Below are 18,726 nucleotides of genomic sequence, written 5' to 3'. Positions count from 1 at the left end.
CACCTCCTCTCTGCAGCCTCTCCTCGTCAAAGGTGATGCACCCTCGGCCCATAGGCTCCCTAAGCCAAAGACAATGCTGCATTGCAGCGTGGTGATTGGTTTTTAGCACCATGGTTCGGTGTTCAAATGGGGAAATGGAGCATGTGCCTGTTCCCCACTAGGCTGTGTAATACAGCCTGGTGGGGAACATGCAAAGTACGCATTAATGTTTGGCCAGCCCAAGACAGCAAGTCAAACATTCATGCGCACTTTGAGTGGGCAAACCACTTTTTCGCTGGCCCTTGCTTTTGCCAGCCCCGCCCCTCCCGTGCCTAGGAACGGAAAAAGGAAATTATGATAACACGTTTCGTTATCATTTTACTCTGCACTGCCTTAAGGCAGTGGGTTGAAGTTCCTCCGCCTTAGCAGAGGAGCCGACACTGTCCAGATGATTTCTCTGTCGGAAACACCCCAAGGGTTTTCCGAACTTCCTTAGGTTCAATTAAGGCCTCTAGGGGTGTGCTATACACTGGTGAGAGGGATGCCCAGTCACATAAATGTAGGTAAGCCTGGATGTTAATTGTGTGTTCATCATTGGTAAAACTTGTGGAATGCCCATTGTATCTCTGATTTCTTCATTGCCCATGAGCCGTCCCTAAACTTAACTTGAGGGCTAAACGTCTTCGCCTGCTGGAGTCGAATTTTACATGCCAATAGTGTCTCCACCTTGTCCCCTTATCATAAAAGCACTGCTTCAGGTACATCAATGAGCGTTTCCTGCGGTTTATTTTATGTGATCGGGCTGTCTGCGCAAGATGAAAAAATTCTATTGGGTAGTTTTGGAGGGGTTTGTTTTGTCTTTCCAGTGCCTTTATTTCAGGGGTGAGTGTATATTCGAGGAGGCATGATTCCCGTGCTCTATGTCCAAGGTTATAAAGGAACCCCGGATCGTGGCCTTAAAAGTGTTCCATAATGTGTGAAGTGGTGTGTTGGGCTGGGAGTTAGTCAGGATGTATTCCTTGATGGCAGTCACTATGGTTTACCAGTTCACTGGGTCCTGTAGGATGTTTGGTTTCAGGCAACAGCGAGATGTGCCAGGGGGTGGATGATAGCCATCAGACCAGATGAGTTCAACGTGAGCATGGTCAGAGGTGGAGATATGGGAGATCTGTCAAGCTCATCCACCTAAGGTGTGTGTGTGTAGTTCATGCCAGAGTAGAATTCGTGGACATGCGAGTAATGCAGGTTTAAGTGGTACCAGATGTCCACCAGGTCCAAATCAGTGATCTCATTTTTAATAGCTCTCAAATAGCCCTTGTTCCCTGAAGGAGTTGCACATCCTGTCATGAGTGGGATCCTATACCAGGTTAATTTCCCCCCATCCCATTCCCCAATGATCGTCTTTCAATTGTTCCCCGAGGAGAGGGTGTATAGTGAAAAAAGGTGTCTTGTGCCAAGTAAGGTGCGTAACCATTTAATATGATTGTGTACCCACCCTCTGGATGTTTATCTTGATAACGAGTCACTCTCCATCTTTAAACACCGATGGCTGTTACTGGCTATATGGTCTTTACATAGGATGGCTACTCTTGCGGTTTTCCTTGCAGTGGAGGCCCAAAATTGTATAGCATTTCCGGATAAGGTGCGTCTCCTGCAGAAAAATGCAGGTGTCATGCTGTAATGTACCTCGAGATTTATGTGAATTTTTGGGGTGAATCAATACCCAGAAGGTTCAGAGAAAGTAGTTTAAGAGAGCATGTGTTACCCATCAACTAGTCCAGAAAAGGATAAAGCATTATAAGGAGCGGTCCCTTGTAATCACGCCTAACCCACTCCCCGCATAGTGCCCCCCTCCCAGACAGGGGAACAGAGACACAAACGTGACAGCTACACACATGGGGAACTGAGTCCAGATCGTCCATCTGGAGGTTGAACTCTTGCAGAAAGGGGGATATTGTAAAGTGGGGGGAGGGACTAGCTTTATTAGGTTGTCTGGAGTCAGGAGCATGAATGGAGAAAAATCGAAATCTTGTGTGCCCACAGACTCGGTTGCTAAACCCGGCCTAGGTCAAAGCCCTAATCAGGAAAGAGTTAGTGTGACCACAGGAGCTGGTCAGGAGACTACCTGTGGTCCCTCAAATGGGGGGTGAGGCTGGGGGACAGCAGAGTTTTCTGTCTTCATGTTCTGGAGGTGAGCGATAATGTCTACCTTTGATGCATCAGATGACCTGGATGTAGCTCAGTGAGGTCTAGGGCAGCGATGTACTGTTTGCCACACAAGAAGAAGTCTGGTGTGCTTGTTTGGACTGTTTGATGCTTGATCAGTGGAGTCTGATTCCAGAGTGAGTCCTAGCAGTGATTTGGCCTCCGCTGGAGAACAAATAAGTCTGGTTTTTTTTACTATCCAGGGGAAGATGAGGCTGAATGGATGACCCACTGGTATTTCACATTGTCTCTCTTAGGTAGTCCGAGACGGGTCTAAAGTCTCTGCACTTTTTAAGAGTTATGGGTGATATATCTTGGACTAGTTGAATGTTCAAGCCTCAGAAAGCAGGCTTGGCCTTCCACCTGGCATTGTGCATTATCGGTTCGTTGTCCTCAAAGAACTGGACCTGAGTGACGATGTATGGAGCACTCTCGGTACGGAGTGTGCTAAGCGTATTTCTTTCATCTGTCAAGTCTCAAAGGGGAGGCTTCCAGCTGGTCCCCAATCATTTGTAGTGGTACTTGTGCGTAGGTCAGGATTTCATCTGTCTGCCCCCCTCGTACACCTTAATGCAAATGTTGCGGTTAAAGCCCATCGTGTCCTCGGGGGGGGGGAGGGTCTAGAAGGGTAAAGTAAAGATCCTCCTGCGGGACGTTAGGGACGTCTGGAATGTTGTAGTCGTCCTATGGGTCTGGGGAGCCCGTAGGAGTGGGGTCCCCTATTGGATGGTCATCCGCTCCGTCCCCTGTGTCGTAGGGAATGTCATCATCATCATCATCATCATCTGGAGATTGTGGGGGAGGAAGAGGAGGAGGTGAAGGAATCCTTAAAGGGGAGGTGGCAAAGTCTCTCCTTTTTGGTGGTGGAGCTGGTGCAGGCTTGTCCAGTGATCTTTTTTCGGTGCTAAGCGTCAAATGCCCAGTCTTTGGATCCTTTACGAGGGTTTTTTGGTAAGGATCGGGTCGAAACAGTTCCTCTGTAAGGGGCAGATCCTCTGGTGCCGATGGTGTCGGAGCCGTGGGTTTCTTAGGCGTCGATTCGGCACTGGTTCTTGGTTTGGAACCGTGGGGTTTAGAAGTGTCTTTTGACTTCCTCGGTTCCGAAGTGGGTTTTGGCTTCGAGGTTTGGGAGTCTAGGCTTTTCGGCTTCTTGCTCGGCTCCGAGGATGTTATCGGTGCCGAGGAGCCGGTGCTAGTCTTCGGCGCCGAGAGCTTCAGTGTCAAGCTCGGTGCAGACGAGAAAAGGAGTGTTCTTTTTCAGTGCCGGTGTCGATGAGATTTTTTCGGCACAGAGGTTAGGCTGGCTCGAGCCCGAGCTGCCTGAAGGCTTGATGGGCTTCTTAACCGGCGAAGGCGTGACCAAAGCCTTTTTCAATGGCGTGGAGGGGGGTTTAGGGTCGGGGTCGACGTCTGTACTCACGCCCCTCTGTGCCGGAATGATGTCCTCGACGTCGGAGTCGTCAGCTTCGGAGGCGCTGACGAGGCCCTCTTCGGTGTGCTGTTCCGGAACATCAACGCCTTCTTAGAAGATGTCGTCAGGGATCGAAGTCGGCGAGTGAGCCATTGTTCTCTTTGCTCGTCGGTCCCGGATAGTCTTCTTCGATCGGAAGGAGGTGCAAGCTGGACAGTCCCGTGCCTCGTATTCTGGAGAGAGGCAGAGGTTGCACACCTCATGGAGATCGGTGTGGGGAAACTTCGACCCACATCGAGGACACTTTTTAAATGGCGTCCTTTCCATCAGCCAGGACCGGAGCCCAGGTAGGCCCGAAGGCCTTCGTCGACGACCGGAATCGAAGACTTAGATTATTGAGAGTCGCGTCGAGTGTGGAGAACGCGATCAAGACAATACCGTCGAAGGGAGGAGGATTGCACGCCGAACAGAAAAACTGGAACGGTTCCATACTGGAGCGCGAAGAACACATCCGAGCCCGATGGCGGAAAAAAACTATCGGAGGATGGAGCTGAAGCCCATGCGCAATATGATCCAAAGGAGGAGTCACATACCTCGTGACTTCCAAAGTCTTTCCAAGAGAAAAAGAACTGCAACATCCGGGCCCAACACCAGATGGCGATCTATGCACAGTGTGCAATCTGCATCTCATATGCCTCGAACATACATTTACTTCTGCGTACATCGCAACCCAAAACTTTGCCATGGAGCACTCAAACTCCTGAAATGTCACGAAAAATACACCAATGGGTTAAGAGAACATCTTTTGTACCAAACACAAGGTGGACCCCAGTGAGGACTTCTGCTTATCAGAGGACCCAGGGGATAAGCTCTTTCATGAAATTGACTGAATATGCATGAGTTTATTGTCTCCAATAGGAACAGTTTTGTAACAGAGCCCTGAAGAAGTGCATCTGGACGAAACGCGTTGGCTACTGTGGCTATTAATTTTAAAAGAAGAATGTGAACAAGAATAAAGAATTTTGCTCAAAATACATTTATTGGAGAAGACAAATTATTCAAATTGTGCATGGATTATCATGAGTTTGGAGTTGAATATCTTTGAATAAGAAACAATTCGGTCTTTTGAAAAAGGAGTGCTGAACCATTACAATTGTTTAGTGTTGGAAATCTTTTCCATTGAAAGTTGAAAGGTGTTGAACTTTTGGTTCGTTGCACCTTTTTGAGTGATCAAATATTCTTCCCACAGTAAGGTTGTGTGCGGTAGGAAATTGCCTCAACCCCTTCTATATATTTGTTTTATACATCAAGAGGGGCATTTGACATTTTAAACAGAGACGTGGTTTTAAAATTAACCAGGGAAATCAATGCACTTGCGCACCTCAACTCATCTCACTTAAAAACAATAGAATTTCAACCACATCCCTATTTAAGTGAGCCGGAAGCAAATTCAATCATTTGGGCTACAAGTGACATCGCAAACCAAGTGACCCAACACTAGGTACTCTTCCAATAATTGGGAATTGGGGAATTCAAGGTAAGGAGGGTAGAGCCACCAATATACCCAGGTACATTGCTACCTACAAATCCGCCTCCTATTAACTCAATTAACTCAAGCTCAAGACTGCCCTGATTAACAAGTCCAACTAATAGACCAGTCGTCCTAAGGGGTGCCTTGGGGGTAGAGTTTCAACCTACCAACCTCCCAAAGCTAACAATTGTGAAATAAAGAGAGAAAGGGCCTGCAAGGCACTCCGTAATTTTCCCCATTGATGAGAAAACTTGAGAATGGTCCTGGCTGCTGCAAGCCTTAGACCCCAGTTGGTCCTGAGCAACAGCACGTTTCACTTGAGCCAGACCACATTAAAATATGTTCCTAGAATGTACATGGATTTGCCAAAATGCCCCTGGATAGTGACACAATTAATTACCTTCAAACTTTTTAGATCATATTATTACAGGAAATATAGAGCCTAAAAAGTAGTAACAGGGCATACTGACCACCAGATCCCTGCAGTGAAGACCGCATCTTATGAGCTCCAGAGGGGGAGCCTTTCCACCTTCATTTCAGTAATACAAATAGTCACAGGAAAACATAGACCTAGGGGTTGAGTGGCCACAGGCTATCAAAGTAGAATCTAAAGGTCAGCATGAAAATCGGAAGGCCCTCTTCCTGCTAAATGTATACATTCATCCATGGAAAGGAAAGAAGGCAGAGAGGAACTCAACATTGGTAGCACTAATAAAGACTCTGCAAAAACATAGTCAAAATTCACATTTTATAGTCACAGGACGTTATCAGACTTTTTCGAAACCCATTAGTTTCACCTACGGCAAAGCAAGAAACCCAGAACATGGACATATCTTTCAATGCAAAAGACACACAATTGATGGACGGAATGCAGAACAAATCAAAACATTCTCCCCCAGTCAAGAGATCTGGGTTAAATCCATCATTCTTTTGCTCACCATGCCACCCCAGTCTAGACCTGGCCATATGCAAATCAGTCTTGACCCTGTGCCTCACGGGAACAGTCCAGCCCGAACTCTGGCCCGAACTTCCCATTGGGCACAGGGTCAAGACTGATTTGCATATGTTTGGGTCCAAACTGGAATGGCATGGTGAGCACAAAAAAAAAAAAACGATGGATTTAGGCCCAGATCTCTGTACTGGGGTGAATGTATGACATTGTTCTGCATTCTGTCCATCAATAGTTCTTTTTGCATATCTTTCAATGTACTTCAAAAGCTTGAATGCCAAGGCTTAAGATCATTTCCTAATTGTTATAATTCAAGAGATTTAAATAGCGCAGCTCAGATACAGAGCAAATCATGGCCTACAGCCTCGCAGAGAATAACCAGGGCAAACACAAAGATGCAGGATATCATTCATGGTACGAGCTAATAAGCAACCTATTAATCTCATTTCCAACCTGCCCAAATGCCAACTTCAAACAGCAAGAAAAATCAGCCTCCCTACGCTCCAAAGAGAGAATTGGCATATGAAGGAGCTGCATGAAATAAAAAAAATAAAAAAAAATCAACAGAGAAGTAGGAAAGCTCTATCAGAATGCAAAAACAGGCAAAGTGCTTGATGGATCACTACTTCGATAACTGAGAAAAACTTGCAACAAAGAATGCTGGCAATCAAAAAAGATTTATCAGGAAGGAATATGGAGCAAGCTCTTACTGTTTAGCAAGCAACCCAAAAGTAAACAATTTTGGGGTGAGATAAATAGGCTGGTCTTGGGCCCAGATCGTAATCATAACGCAGGAATCTACCTCCAGCATGAGTTATTACTAGCCGGAGCAGTTCGAATAAAATAAAAACGTGGTTACTCGAGCCTGACGTTGCTGGAGGTTAGCAGGACCACCAATTGAGCACAGTATATTTTAGCAATCACTTCCAATATATAGAAAACTCAAACACCGACTCCTCCCATAGAATCCAATCAACTTTACAAAAGCTCAGCATCCATACAGACCCTGAAAAACTATCAACAGATGTCAAGCGCCTGAAGAGGATTGTAAAGAAACTGAAGTGAGAGTGTGCTCCAGCCTCCAACGGCCTTCTGAATGCACTCTTTAAGTAAGATATCCACTTCTGGGCTAGTTATCCAACACCTCTTTTTAATCGAATTTAGAGCTCCAACAACATCTTGCCATCGTGGAGAGGGTACATACTTAACCCGATTTAGGAGTGGCAGTCAATCATCCCTATTAATTATATTCTAATAGCCTTAAAAGAGGTTGAAGCTAAACTATGTGCCTCGTAGATACTTCACGAACTCCAAGCGTGGGCAAAAGAGAAACAGCTAATTTCAAAAACTCAAACAGGATTCAGGTCAAGTATAGAACAAAGCAAACCTGTCAGCACTCACCATCTTGGCAGAAAAGGCAATGCAACAAAGGAATAATCTATTTACATGCTTTGTCAACCTTAAATCTGCTTTTAACAGAGTTTCTTTTGTCTGACTTTGGGCTAATGGGGCTTTTCCTGATAAACTGTTAAATTCAATCATCGCTTCATACAGCGATAACTGAGTCCAGGTCAAAGTTGACAATGGCAAAAGAGTCACATCTGAGAGCCAAACCAAAACCGAACTTAAGTAGGGGTGCGTCTTAGCCCCCCTGCTTATTCAATCTTTTATTTGCCCAACCTCGATCAACATCTGGCACAAGTTGAGGGTATTCCACCAAGACTGGCATCAAGTAAAATTAGTCACCTAGAATATGCTGACGACGACAATCATCTCAAGTCAGACACCTGATGGGCTACAAAGATCAATAAACGCACTGGTTGGATACATTGAGCAGCAAGGCCTCTGGCTAACACACGTAAAACAAAGGTGGTCCACCTGGTCGATTCAAAGAAAAAGTCTTCAAACTGGCTTGCTAAGGGTAATTGTATAGAAGACGGGGCCTCTTACAAGTATCACGAAACTCTGATTGAATGCCAGCTGACTTTCAAAAACATTTTGCTATGATATGGGCCAAAGCACATGCACTAACTTTCGCAGCTTAGCTGTCCGTCATACCAGCACCTGCTTACAGTTATGGCCGCACAGCTCCTACAGCCGCTACCATATGGTATGGAAATCATCCAAGGAAAAGAGGCAGTCCTGCTAAACTTGTTACAAGCAATCATTTACAAATCCATTTCTCCTTTGCCTAGGTCGACCTCTCAAGCCCAAGTACAGCTGGAATTTGGCCTAATGAATCAAGAGCAGCAAAGAAGTAACCTTTTTTTAAAGTTATATTGGACATTTTGCACCTCTAAAATAGGTTCCTTGAACAATTTGTGCTGTCAGGAACTAGAGTCTCAGATTAGTTCAAATGTAAACAAATCATGGGGACCATACCGGTTGTTGTCAAAAGACGCACTAGGTATAAAAGAAGCCGGGGCTATCCCCGTGAAAAGAACATGCTCCTTCCTGCTAAACAATGCCTTGGCAAAGCCCTGTCACGGCAAGACAAGAACATGTTTGCAATGAAATGCCATGCTTGGGCAGTTATCACTTCATACCAGCACTTAAAGCCCCAGGTACATCTGACAACGAATTTCTCACTAGCATTAAAAAGTCAGTTTATGTTCTTTTGCTTTGGGCAATTTGAAACCAAAGATCTCATTCAGTCTTGGAAGAGCAGGCCGACAAGCTTAAGCTGCCGTCTATGTGGATACAACCAAGTGACGGAAATCTACCTTTTATGCACATCCAGACCTTCTAGAACAAAGAAAAAAGTTACTTAGATTACTGTTCTTGCAACTGCATATGTGCACCTGTAGGCAAGCCGCAACTTGTTGGCTCAGCAGAGACTCAATGACCCTGGTGTGCCAGGCAAATAGATTTCTGTGTCTGGCGCACAAACGGCTTGGCAATTTTGTGACCTAGGGGCTTTCGCCAAAGCACTTTAATTAAAAAGCTAAACACAAACAGTTATGCACAATGCACTTGCACTTTAGTTATTTAACAAACAAATAGTGGGTGTTTTATTGTAATAGATGTTAATCAATTGCTTAATCATTTTAAAGTGTGATCTTTAACTAGATCTTAAAATGTAATTATTTAATTATTCATCAACAAATAAATAAATACTGAATTACTGAGAGACCTTAGTCACAGCATTTGAAACACTTTCCTTGTGATGCAGTGTGTGCTCACCTCTTTGATACGCTTCACTAGAGCATTCTGATCAAAGGCCACAGCCTCTGCGCACTGGTGGAGGTGCTCTTGATATCGGAGGCATAGATGCAGTACTTGCTGGGAGTCCAGTCTCTCCAGTTTGGTGTTTGTGGGTGAGGTTTGTCCACTGAGGAGCCCTGGAAGCAAAAATCAAACGGGTTTCAGTACAGAGATTTTAATGGCACTCATTACTGTACACTCAACAAATACCACTATGAAGTAGTCCAAAAACCTGAGACACCAGGACACTAGGATTCTGTTCTTAGTGAAGCAGGTAGAATTCCAGAGGTTAGAATCCAAGGTGGGGAAATATCTACTTGCCTTCTCTGTCTTCTTAGCACAGAAAGGCTGAAAGAGCCATGCACCTTTGGGTTTTGTAACCAACAGGTAGAATATCCCACGTAGAGTTTGAGAACAGGCTTGAGATTTTATTTTAATTTTTTATTAGTTTGTAACATAAAACATTCACAATATGTGAATTGCACAGACATTTGCATAGCTATACATTGTAGGTGTTGACAATGACAGGCATAAAAAGAGATTTTAGACAGTATGCTTTGTAGCATTTTGCAGGAGGCCAGTAATACACAAAGTATACACAATGATAGCCTGGAGTACCAGAGTAAGAAAAGGGGCATAGAAGAAAACCATGTCAGTCATGTCCACATAACACTCCCATCCTGTTTCTGGAGTTGCATTTGTGCACAGATCCTGGTTAAATAACATACAGTAGCATATCTACATTTCCTCATTAGTGGTATCAATTGAATGTGAAAGGAGATAAGTTTTGAGGGTGTCCCATATGTCCCTGGGTCTCGAGGCCAAAGGTAATAGTTCTGCATAGGTAGTCGTTTGATCCTGCCAAAATAGCATATCTTTCACCCAGTCCTTGAATTTAGGAGCTCTACCCCTTCCCCATCTACATGCTATTCTTCGCTTGGCCAGTAGCAGACCTAAGGAAACGAATCTCCGGTATCCCACCTCTATAGTCTCCGTGTAACTCAGAAGAGCGGTTAATGGTGACATCTGGACTAGGGGCGATGTCATCTGCTGCAATGCTTCAAACACTTGTTTCCAATATACAGTGATGCTGGGGCAGTTCCAAGCGTGGTGCAGGAACCCTGCCTGTTCTATCCCACACCTGTCGCAGCGGTCATTATCCCGCAGTCCATGTCTATGAGGCTTGAGATTCTATGTTTAAGCACTTCAATGTTTGTGGTAATGCAAATTGCCACCACGTCGCCACAAGATCCTCTTTTATGTACTATTTATGTAGCACAGTACACTTTTATTAAATGATCAGTAAAATGTACGATTAATACTGAAGGTGCAAAGTTTAAGAGGAGAAAGAAGCCAATGAGTGGATGAACACGTTTCTCTTTGTAGGGACCCAATTCCTACCAGAACATACACCAGTGTGCGATGAGGAGACCAGCCCTTTAAGTGATGATTGGCTGAGACTTGTGAGTGAAACAATGCCTAGTTGATCCACTTTCTCGATAAGCGTGTGTGTACTTGAGGTGGTGGTTGGACTTTGGGGAAGTACCAAGTATTAGAATCTCACCGAAAATCCTCAGTACGGGCTAGGAGGTATCAAAGATGTCCGGATGCAGTGTCCCACGTTTGGGATGGACTCTAGCAGTACAGGATAATCAGAGACCCAAGCCTAGACGGATCAGGCAGCTTCTACAGACCCACTGTTTTCCAAACCTGTCCCTGCAGTGACAGCCTATGCTTGAGGTAGATGGGATGGTGAAAAAACATGGATCCACCAGCAGCTCAAGCCACCTCTAGAGCCACCAACCTATCATTCAAACATTTACCACAATCAGGTTTACAAGCAAGGCCTTCCCTCAAGGAAATCAACAACACATTTTTAAGGACGATTAGAACAGGAAAACACAGTCCCTCCACCCACCACTGCAACTATCCCAGCATTTTTTCCCTCTCAATTAGCCGATGTACCAGTGAGGAGTACCTCATTCTTAAGCTCCTTATGAGTATGGCAAGGTTCGCTACAAAGTGAGCCTTCCTCTGTCTTAACTAATATCAGCTCAGAAATATGGTGACTTTGGATCACAACATGTGAATATGGAACTTGAAAGACGTCTACGTCATGAAGTGTTATACGCTTGACATAGTTAGCTATACCAGTAAAACCACAAATTATTGCACAGATCGGTACACATAAAAAGGGGTCTATCAAATAATGCATAGTGTATAAAGCTACTTTAGAAGAATGATGAGATGGCACCACTACTTGATTTGAGCAAGTGGCTGCCAGTGGTCAGTATTTCTCACTCTACTGTGACTCTTTGAAGACATCATTGGGAAGGCAATCTCGAAAGCTCCCCTGTCTTCTTTTATATTTATGCCCTGTTACGGTACAGTTCACTGTTGTGTGAATCGTGTCAGCACTGCTCTGCGACAAAGGGACAGGGAGGCGATTAGGGTTTAACATGATGTTTCACATCACCATAAAGCATGAAGTTCCCGGTCTCATGGCGGCAGCTCAGATTTTCTTTAACCAACTTACACTGATAATGGCACCAGTAACAAGTTTAAAAAAAAAAAAATCTGTTTTTATTGGCATTTAGTAAACAAGTACATGAGCAGTTGTTTCATCTTTTCTGCAGTGTGTAGTGACATTAGATGATGTGCGTCATTGGACATCAATATACATTTAATACAACAGTGAGGTTTCAATAGCTGTTTGACAGTATTTTAACATACGGTTGCTTATAGTACAGTATTTTCCACAACCAATACATCTGGTGTATTTGTATATGTTGCGGAGCAGGTTATGTTTAATAGTCAATTCGATGCAGATAGATTGGTTAAGCTGTTCATGTGGCAATAACTGTGTACATGGGGTGTTGAACTTGGAGTAGGGTTGGAATGCTCACGTAGGTTGGGGTATGTAGAATGCTGTATTTATGCCTCCGAGGGTGCCCCTTAGCAATGCTATTACTATAAGGTTATGATGTGCAAGTGCATCAAAGTAGTACCGTTTAGCTTGTGGCGCATGATCGGTTGCGGAAATGTGGTCTATGAGTGAGGGTTGCGTGTGTGGTGTTGGCTGTTTAGGTCAGGTGCCTGAAGGGACTGGGTTGGCAGGTCTGTGGATTGCTGCAGTGTTGCCAGGGTCACATACTAGTTTTCAGCTATAGGTACTTTCCTGAGACCTACTATTTCCTCCCGCTTGATCGCTATGCCTTCTGCTCTGGCCCACGCAATGGTGGAACGTTTCCAAGCCTGTACTTGTGGGGGATCTGACGCTTTCCATCGTTTTGTAATTAGTCGTTTGGCAGTGGCTATGCCCAGATCTAGGAACCGGGAGGTGACCTTAGTATTGCCTGTCCTACGGAAGACATGTAGCAGATATGTTTGCCACTCAAAGGGTAGCTCTCTTTCCGTACAGGCACGGAGTGCATCTGCCACTTCTCTCCAGTAGGTGCTGAGGTTGGAAATTTGAGAAGTAAGCAGCTAGGTTAAGCACATATGCACTGCCTGGACATGTCACTTTAGAGTAATACGTGTGTTGCCCACCTCAAATGGCCAGCCGCTTAACAGACCATAGACAATAATGATAAGCACAAGATATGAGGCAACACAAGAGTGAATTAGCTAATACAGTGCAATACTAAACAGATTTTATAATACACACAGAACTTGTAAGATTTTCAAGTTTTTTCTTTATTTCAATGATGTTGTCACATCCACAGCCAACGCGTTTCGCCCAAACATGGGCTTCTTCAAGGCTGTTAAAAATCATACAAAAAGTCATATCAGATTTATTCATATTAAAAACATGTTAAGTCGACAAACAACAATGTTCCTATTTTAGCGAAGGATAGATACGTGAACACCAAACCGAAGTTCTTGATTTTGAGTAAAGCCAAGGACCTACTAATAAAGAGTAATTTAATAACGTGAAATGGGAAAGTCAGAGTGACTTAAAAAGTTTTCAGAAAGTGAAGCCCTAGATGCTGTATCACCGAAAATGGTGTTGGCAAAGACAGAAATACTCCAATGTGAGAAAGAGTACTAAAAAGTGAAACCGAGAAACAGAACTGTGTCAGTTTACACAAGTCGCTTACCAAAGAATCAAGCTGTCGAACTGAGTGGCGCAGAGATATTCAGTCACAACAATGCAGAGAGTTCCCGATATATAAAGTCTAAAAAATCGTAAAGAGAAATATAGATAATGTCCAAAAGTTGATCGAAATACAGAGATTGCAAGCTAAGAAATACTAGTATCTAGTCAGTCCATAGTTACTGACCTTTAAGAACTAGCGTGTCGTCTAAGTAGTAGAGTATACTGTAATATCCACCAATAAAGACCTCCTATTTTCAAAGTATCTTTAACCGGAGTTTTCTGAAATGTGATTAGAATGTTAAATACTCAAAACGAGACAAAATGTGCACATAAAGTCACAGAGTCGCTTAGAAACGCACATACAACATCAATACTCAATGTCCTTACCGAAATATTATGAAAAGGCCGGTGGACAAACGTAAACGAAGATAAGTGATTCAAAGACAATAGTTTTTCAGAACAGTCCAATCTGTATTATTCCAATAGTAAGGAAACCGGATAAGCACCGAAGTAAAATTCCATAAAAAACAGAGAAAAAATATTTTGTTTAAATGTAGACATCATACAACGCACATGTCAGCCGTAACAGTCACAAAACTCAGCCACCCAAATCCCAATGGTAAGGAAACCGGATAAGCACCGAAGTATAATTCCATAAACACCAGAAAGAAAATATTGTGTTTGACTGTAGACATCATACACGCACATGTCCGCCGTAACAGTCACAAAACTCAGCCACCCAATCCTGCATACTGTCGTAAAAAACCAGAGTATATTACAAACAGGTGTTAGCCAAAACAACAGCATAGTAATGCTGCTAATTGAGAAGAAAAAAATTTATATAAAGAAAAAACAGAAAGTAATATATCTAGAACGCTAAGGACAGCGGACCACTGGGACGTACAGCCCTAAATGAAAAGCCTTTGCCCATACGTGACTTGTACGCTAGTGCAATCCTATAGCATAGTTGACTTCCAAGTCCCACAATAAAACTCAAATCACAAGTGCAATGATTATCTGCGCATCATAGACTTGTAATCCCTGACGATCTAGCGCCAAAAAGTTGGCGTTCAAATACCCACTGCTGAGTCCAATGTGCCCCAGCTTAAACACCAATTTACCTTACTTTATAGAGAACGTAAGTCCAATTCCGTTTGCTAGAGTCGTCTGCGCAGTTACGAACACCGTCGTGTAGGAGCGGTGACCAATTGGTTTCAATTGCCGCCCATATTTATATGTGTGTTGATGGCGTTCTGAGGAAATCCCCGGAAACCGGAAATGACGTCAATGCGTCAATGCATATTCTACCACAATCGCCTCCATCTTGGACTAGTTCCGATTCCTATGGTTATTGAGAACGTTACAAACGACACAAGTCGTCTGATAGCATGCTTGCTCATGTATCATCTACAAGAAGAAAATATCGTCCTTGTTTCAGTTCTCTATCAATGTAGATGCTAATACAGTGTAAAATAAATGGTTTATATGTTATTTCCAAAGTAACAATTTCAATTAAGAACAAAAACTCCGAAGCGGAGATGCATGTGACTAATTAAACTGTGCACCAATCCAAAAGGTGTGCACAAGCACAGTGCGCCTAGAGTTGTCCATTCGCACATATATGGCGCAGCAATGAGACACTCGTAAATGTGGGCAATGTACATAGATAGGTTAAGAAGTCAATCTAAATGAGTCAGCCATATTGGAATGGTTTCGAGTAACCGGGCAGGTGTACGACTTATTTCTACCACATAAGGCGATGAGTATTACACCTCATAACAACCTGTCTGTATAGTAAGAGTCAGGTTGAAAAAACAATCAGAAACACATAAGAGGTCCAGTGTCCTTAAATACAAACCATATGAATTTCAAGCAAGAAAAAACCCGCCTAACTCTTGTATGAATGAAGAAGACGCACTAAGTCCAAAATTGCCAACTTCAAGATAAGCGACTATCAATTATTTCAGATTTAAGTCTACAGTGCTACAGATGTAGCAAATCCAAGAGACACTCCCACACATTGTTAGAAATAACACAAACAATGTGTAAGCGTTGACAACCACCGCGACAATTTGTGTTAAGTTCAGATAGGTTGAGGGATAGGAAACATGTGGGATCAGAAGGAAACGTGAACATAGTGTGCAGAGTGTGCCAGTACATTACAGCAAAGAAGTACGATGCTTAATGAACGTAATGCAGATATAGGGCCAGATCACAGACAAAAATTACATACAATATAACAGTAGTATATATAGTATACCAGTTAGTTGGAATAAATCAGTACAGTGCTTGGTGGACACAATACAGGCATGGGCAAGAGGGCCAACACACAGAAAATGTACATAGGTGCTGAGGTTGGGGCAGCCCCAGAGCATGTGCACTAGGTCTGCATCAAGAGTCGCACAGCGGGGACAGGCAGAGTCGGCTCGATGGAAGTATCTATTAATGTTAGATGGCGTGGAGTATGCACGTTGCGTAATGAAGTATTGTATTTGCTTGAGTCGCATATTTCGTGGGATACGAGTCAGGCTGGCCAATATCTGTGTCCAGGTTTTATCTGAGTGTTGGCGTCCCAAGTCATGCTCCCACTTGCGTCTGAGGGGATCTAGGTTGATTGCCGCGTGATGACGCAGTGAAGCGGTGAACCAACGTATCAGGTGTCTGCCCCGTCCCATGTCATGGAGATATTAGATAGTGAGGTGCATTTGTGGTTCAGTGACTAGATCTCCCCATTTCTCTGTAAGGGTGGCCACCAGTGAGCAACGTAGGAGGAATTGGCCTGCGGGAAGTTCCTTGTTTGCTGCTAGGGTCGCATAAGGAATCAGTGAGCCCTCGTGATAGAGATCACCTAAGGTCCGTATCCCAGCTTCATGCCAATGGTGCAAGTCGGCGGCTGTGCACACCGCCGGACCTCTGGGGGTGCCTTCCAAAGGGAGGACGGGGCATAAGGTGTGGCATGTTGGTAGAGGCTCCGTCGATAACACCTATAGGCCACATTCAAATATAAGGATTCCCGAGGGCGTGTGCGTGTACCAGGATGGAAGAGCGTAAGGATCTGTAGCAGAGTGTATGGTGGACGGATGGATGCAGTGTCACTGCGCTGTCGGTCTGCAAACCATCTGGCGATCCAATGGAGTTGAGCCACAAGGTAGTAGTGCTCAAAGCCAGGAGCCGCTAGACCCCCCTGATCTGTTGGCAAATATAGTTTTTTGATCGCTACCCTGTGCTGGTTGGGGCCCCAGATAAAGTCCCTGATTGTCTGTTCTAGCTGGGTAAAGAAGGAGGCTGGTACATAGTTAGGCAGGTTGACAAAGTAGTACAGGAGCCTTGGTAAGGCCACCATTTTCACCAGTGCCACTCTGCCCGTGACTGCCAGGGGGAGTGTGCTCCAGAATCGCATCGGAGAGCGAATGGCTGTTAGTGCCCTACCTAGATTGCTGTCAAAGAGGTCCTGTGGTTGCTGATAGACTCGTATTCCTAAGTAACGAAACGTGTCTGCGCTCCATTGCACTCGCACCCAGTTGAGACTCCTGCTCCAAAGGCATACAGTTTGGATTTAGCGGCATTAACCTTTAGACCGGATATAGTTGCAAACTGCCCCAGAACATGGGCCAGGTCTTCCGGGATCTGACTGATGTCCCTGCAATATATCAACAGGTCGTCGGCGTGCAACAATACTGTGTGCATCTCGTCGCCTAGTGTGATGCCATCCTGTAGTTGGGTTCTCAAAGACTCCGCAAGTGGCTCCCTCGCCAGTGCGAAGAGGAGAGGGGACAACGGACAGCCCTGCCTCGTGCCCCGTCGCACTGGGATGGCCTCAGAAATGTAGGGGCTGACCCTCACTCTCATCGCCGGGCTCTTGTAAAGTAGTTGGGTCAGCTGCAAAAATGTGGGGCCTAACTGGTACCGCTCATGGGTCGCAAACATGTAATCTCATCGAGGGAGTCGAAAACCTTTTCAAGGTCAAGTACAAGGCAGCCCGCCCGCTGCCATTCGCATATGGAGTAGGTCGCTACTCGAAAGAAGCGGCGTAGGATAAGTGAGGTACTATGGGATGGTACAAAGCCGTTTTGATCTGTAAGCACCAGAGAGGGGACTGCTTGCGTGAGTCTGTCTGCTAGAATTTTAGCCAGTATTTTGTAATCGCAGTAGAGTATGGCGAGGGGTCTGTACGAGCCTATGTTGGTGTGATCTCTGTCAGGTTTAGGTAACGAGATGTGGTGTGCCTCACAGAGTGAGGGGAAAAGGTGCCCCGCATCCACCGAGGCTGCAAAAAGAGCATGCAGGCGTGACACTAATATTACTTTATACGCTTTGTAATATTTGGCCGGGAAGCCATTAGGCCCCGGGGTTTTGCCCGTTGCCAGCGACGAAATTGCCTCCCTGATTTCCTCTAAGGATATCCTAGCGTCTAGGAGCTCTGTGTGTTCTGGCGATGACTCGGGCAGCTGTATCCGGTCGAGGACGGATTAGAGGGCATATGGGTCTTGTAGCTTGTGGGACTAGTATAGTTGTTCATAGTGATGTGTCAGAGCTGTGTGAATTTCACGTTGTGTATGCATTAGTAGACCAGTGTCAGCCCGTAGGGCGCTTATTGGCGTGTGGGTATGTTCCTGCCTGATGAGCCAGGCTAAGAGTCGCCCCGCGTGGTCAGGGGAGGCATGCGTGCGGGCTGTGTGTGCAGCGGAGTCACTCCAGCAGTTCGGAGTGTTGTGTGCGTAGTGTCTCTAGGTGATGGTGGTCTCTACCCCTTTCCTCGCCATGTGCCTCGTACCGTAGTAGTTGTGTTTCTATTTTAGTTAGGTCATGTTGCAAAGTCTTGCGTATGTTCCAGGTCGTGCCCAGATAGTGTCCACGCATTGTGACCTTGAAGGCCTCCCACTCCACTAACACATTCCCGGTGGTACCCTCGTTAAGTTCAAAGTAGTCAAGGATTGCCGTCCCCAGCAAAGAGCGAAAGGGCTGGTCCTCAAGTGACGCCGTTTGTAATCTCCAGACGGAGGTGGGGGGGCGCCCAGGTTCCCAGTTAAGCTGTAAGAGTTGGGGGTTGTGGTCTGAGTGTGTGCGGCCTAGGGATGCTGTATCAGCGGGAGCAGTGTTGGGGACCCCACAATCCTATCTAATCGCACGTGCAACTTGTGTACCGCTGAGTAATATGAGTAGATCAGAGTATCAGGATTAGTGGTACGCCATATGTCTATTAGTGCCCAGTAAGTCAGCCAGTCTGCGAGGGCCCGCACGTTGGTCCTCGTGAGAGGCGGAAATGATCTGTCCAGTTTGACATCTAACACTGAGTTAAAGTTTCCTCCGATGAGCCAGGGAACCCCGTTCCAATTGGCAAGTTTCCC

The 18,726-nt window shown here is 45.1% G+C and overlaps 1 protein-coding gene across 2 annotated transcripts in view; it reads right to left on the bottom strand.

Moving 5' to 3' along the window:
* Nucleotides 1–18,726, bottom strand: part of BORCS5 (BLOC-1 related complex subunit 5) — a 259,893-nt gene that overhangs the window by 9,055 nt on the left and 232,112 nt on the right. For both annotated transcript variants that reach the window (XM_085652098.1, XM_085652095.1), the window contains exon 5: nt 9,259–9,416. In XM_085652098.1, coding sequence (XP_085508224.1) covers nt 9,259–9,416 — 158 coding nt within the window. The remainder of the gene's footprint in view (nt 1–9,258; nt 9,417–18,726) is intronic.

Source organism: Triturus cristatus, chromosome 4_1 (genome assembly GCF_964204655.1).
Source record: "Triturus cristatus chromosome 4_1, aTriCri1.1, whole genome shotgun sequence".
Taxonomy (NCBI): domain Eukaryota; kingdom Metazoa; phylum Chordata; class Amphibia; order Caudata; family Salamandridae; genus Triturus; species Triturus cristatus.
Note: the sequence above shows the minus strand (reverse complement) of the source record. Positions and strands in the feature narration are given on the sequence as shown.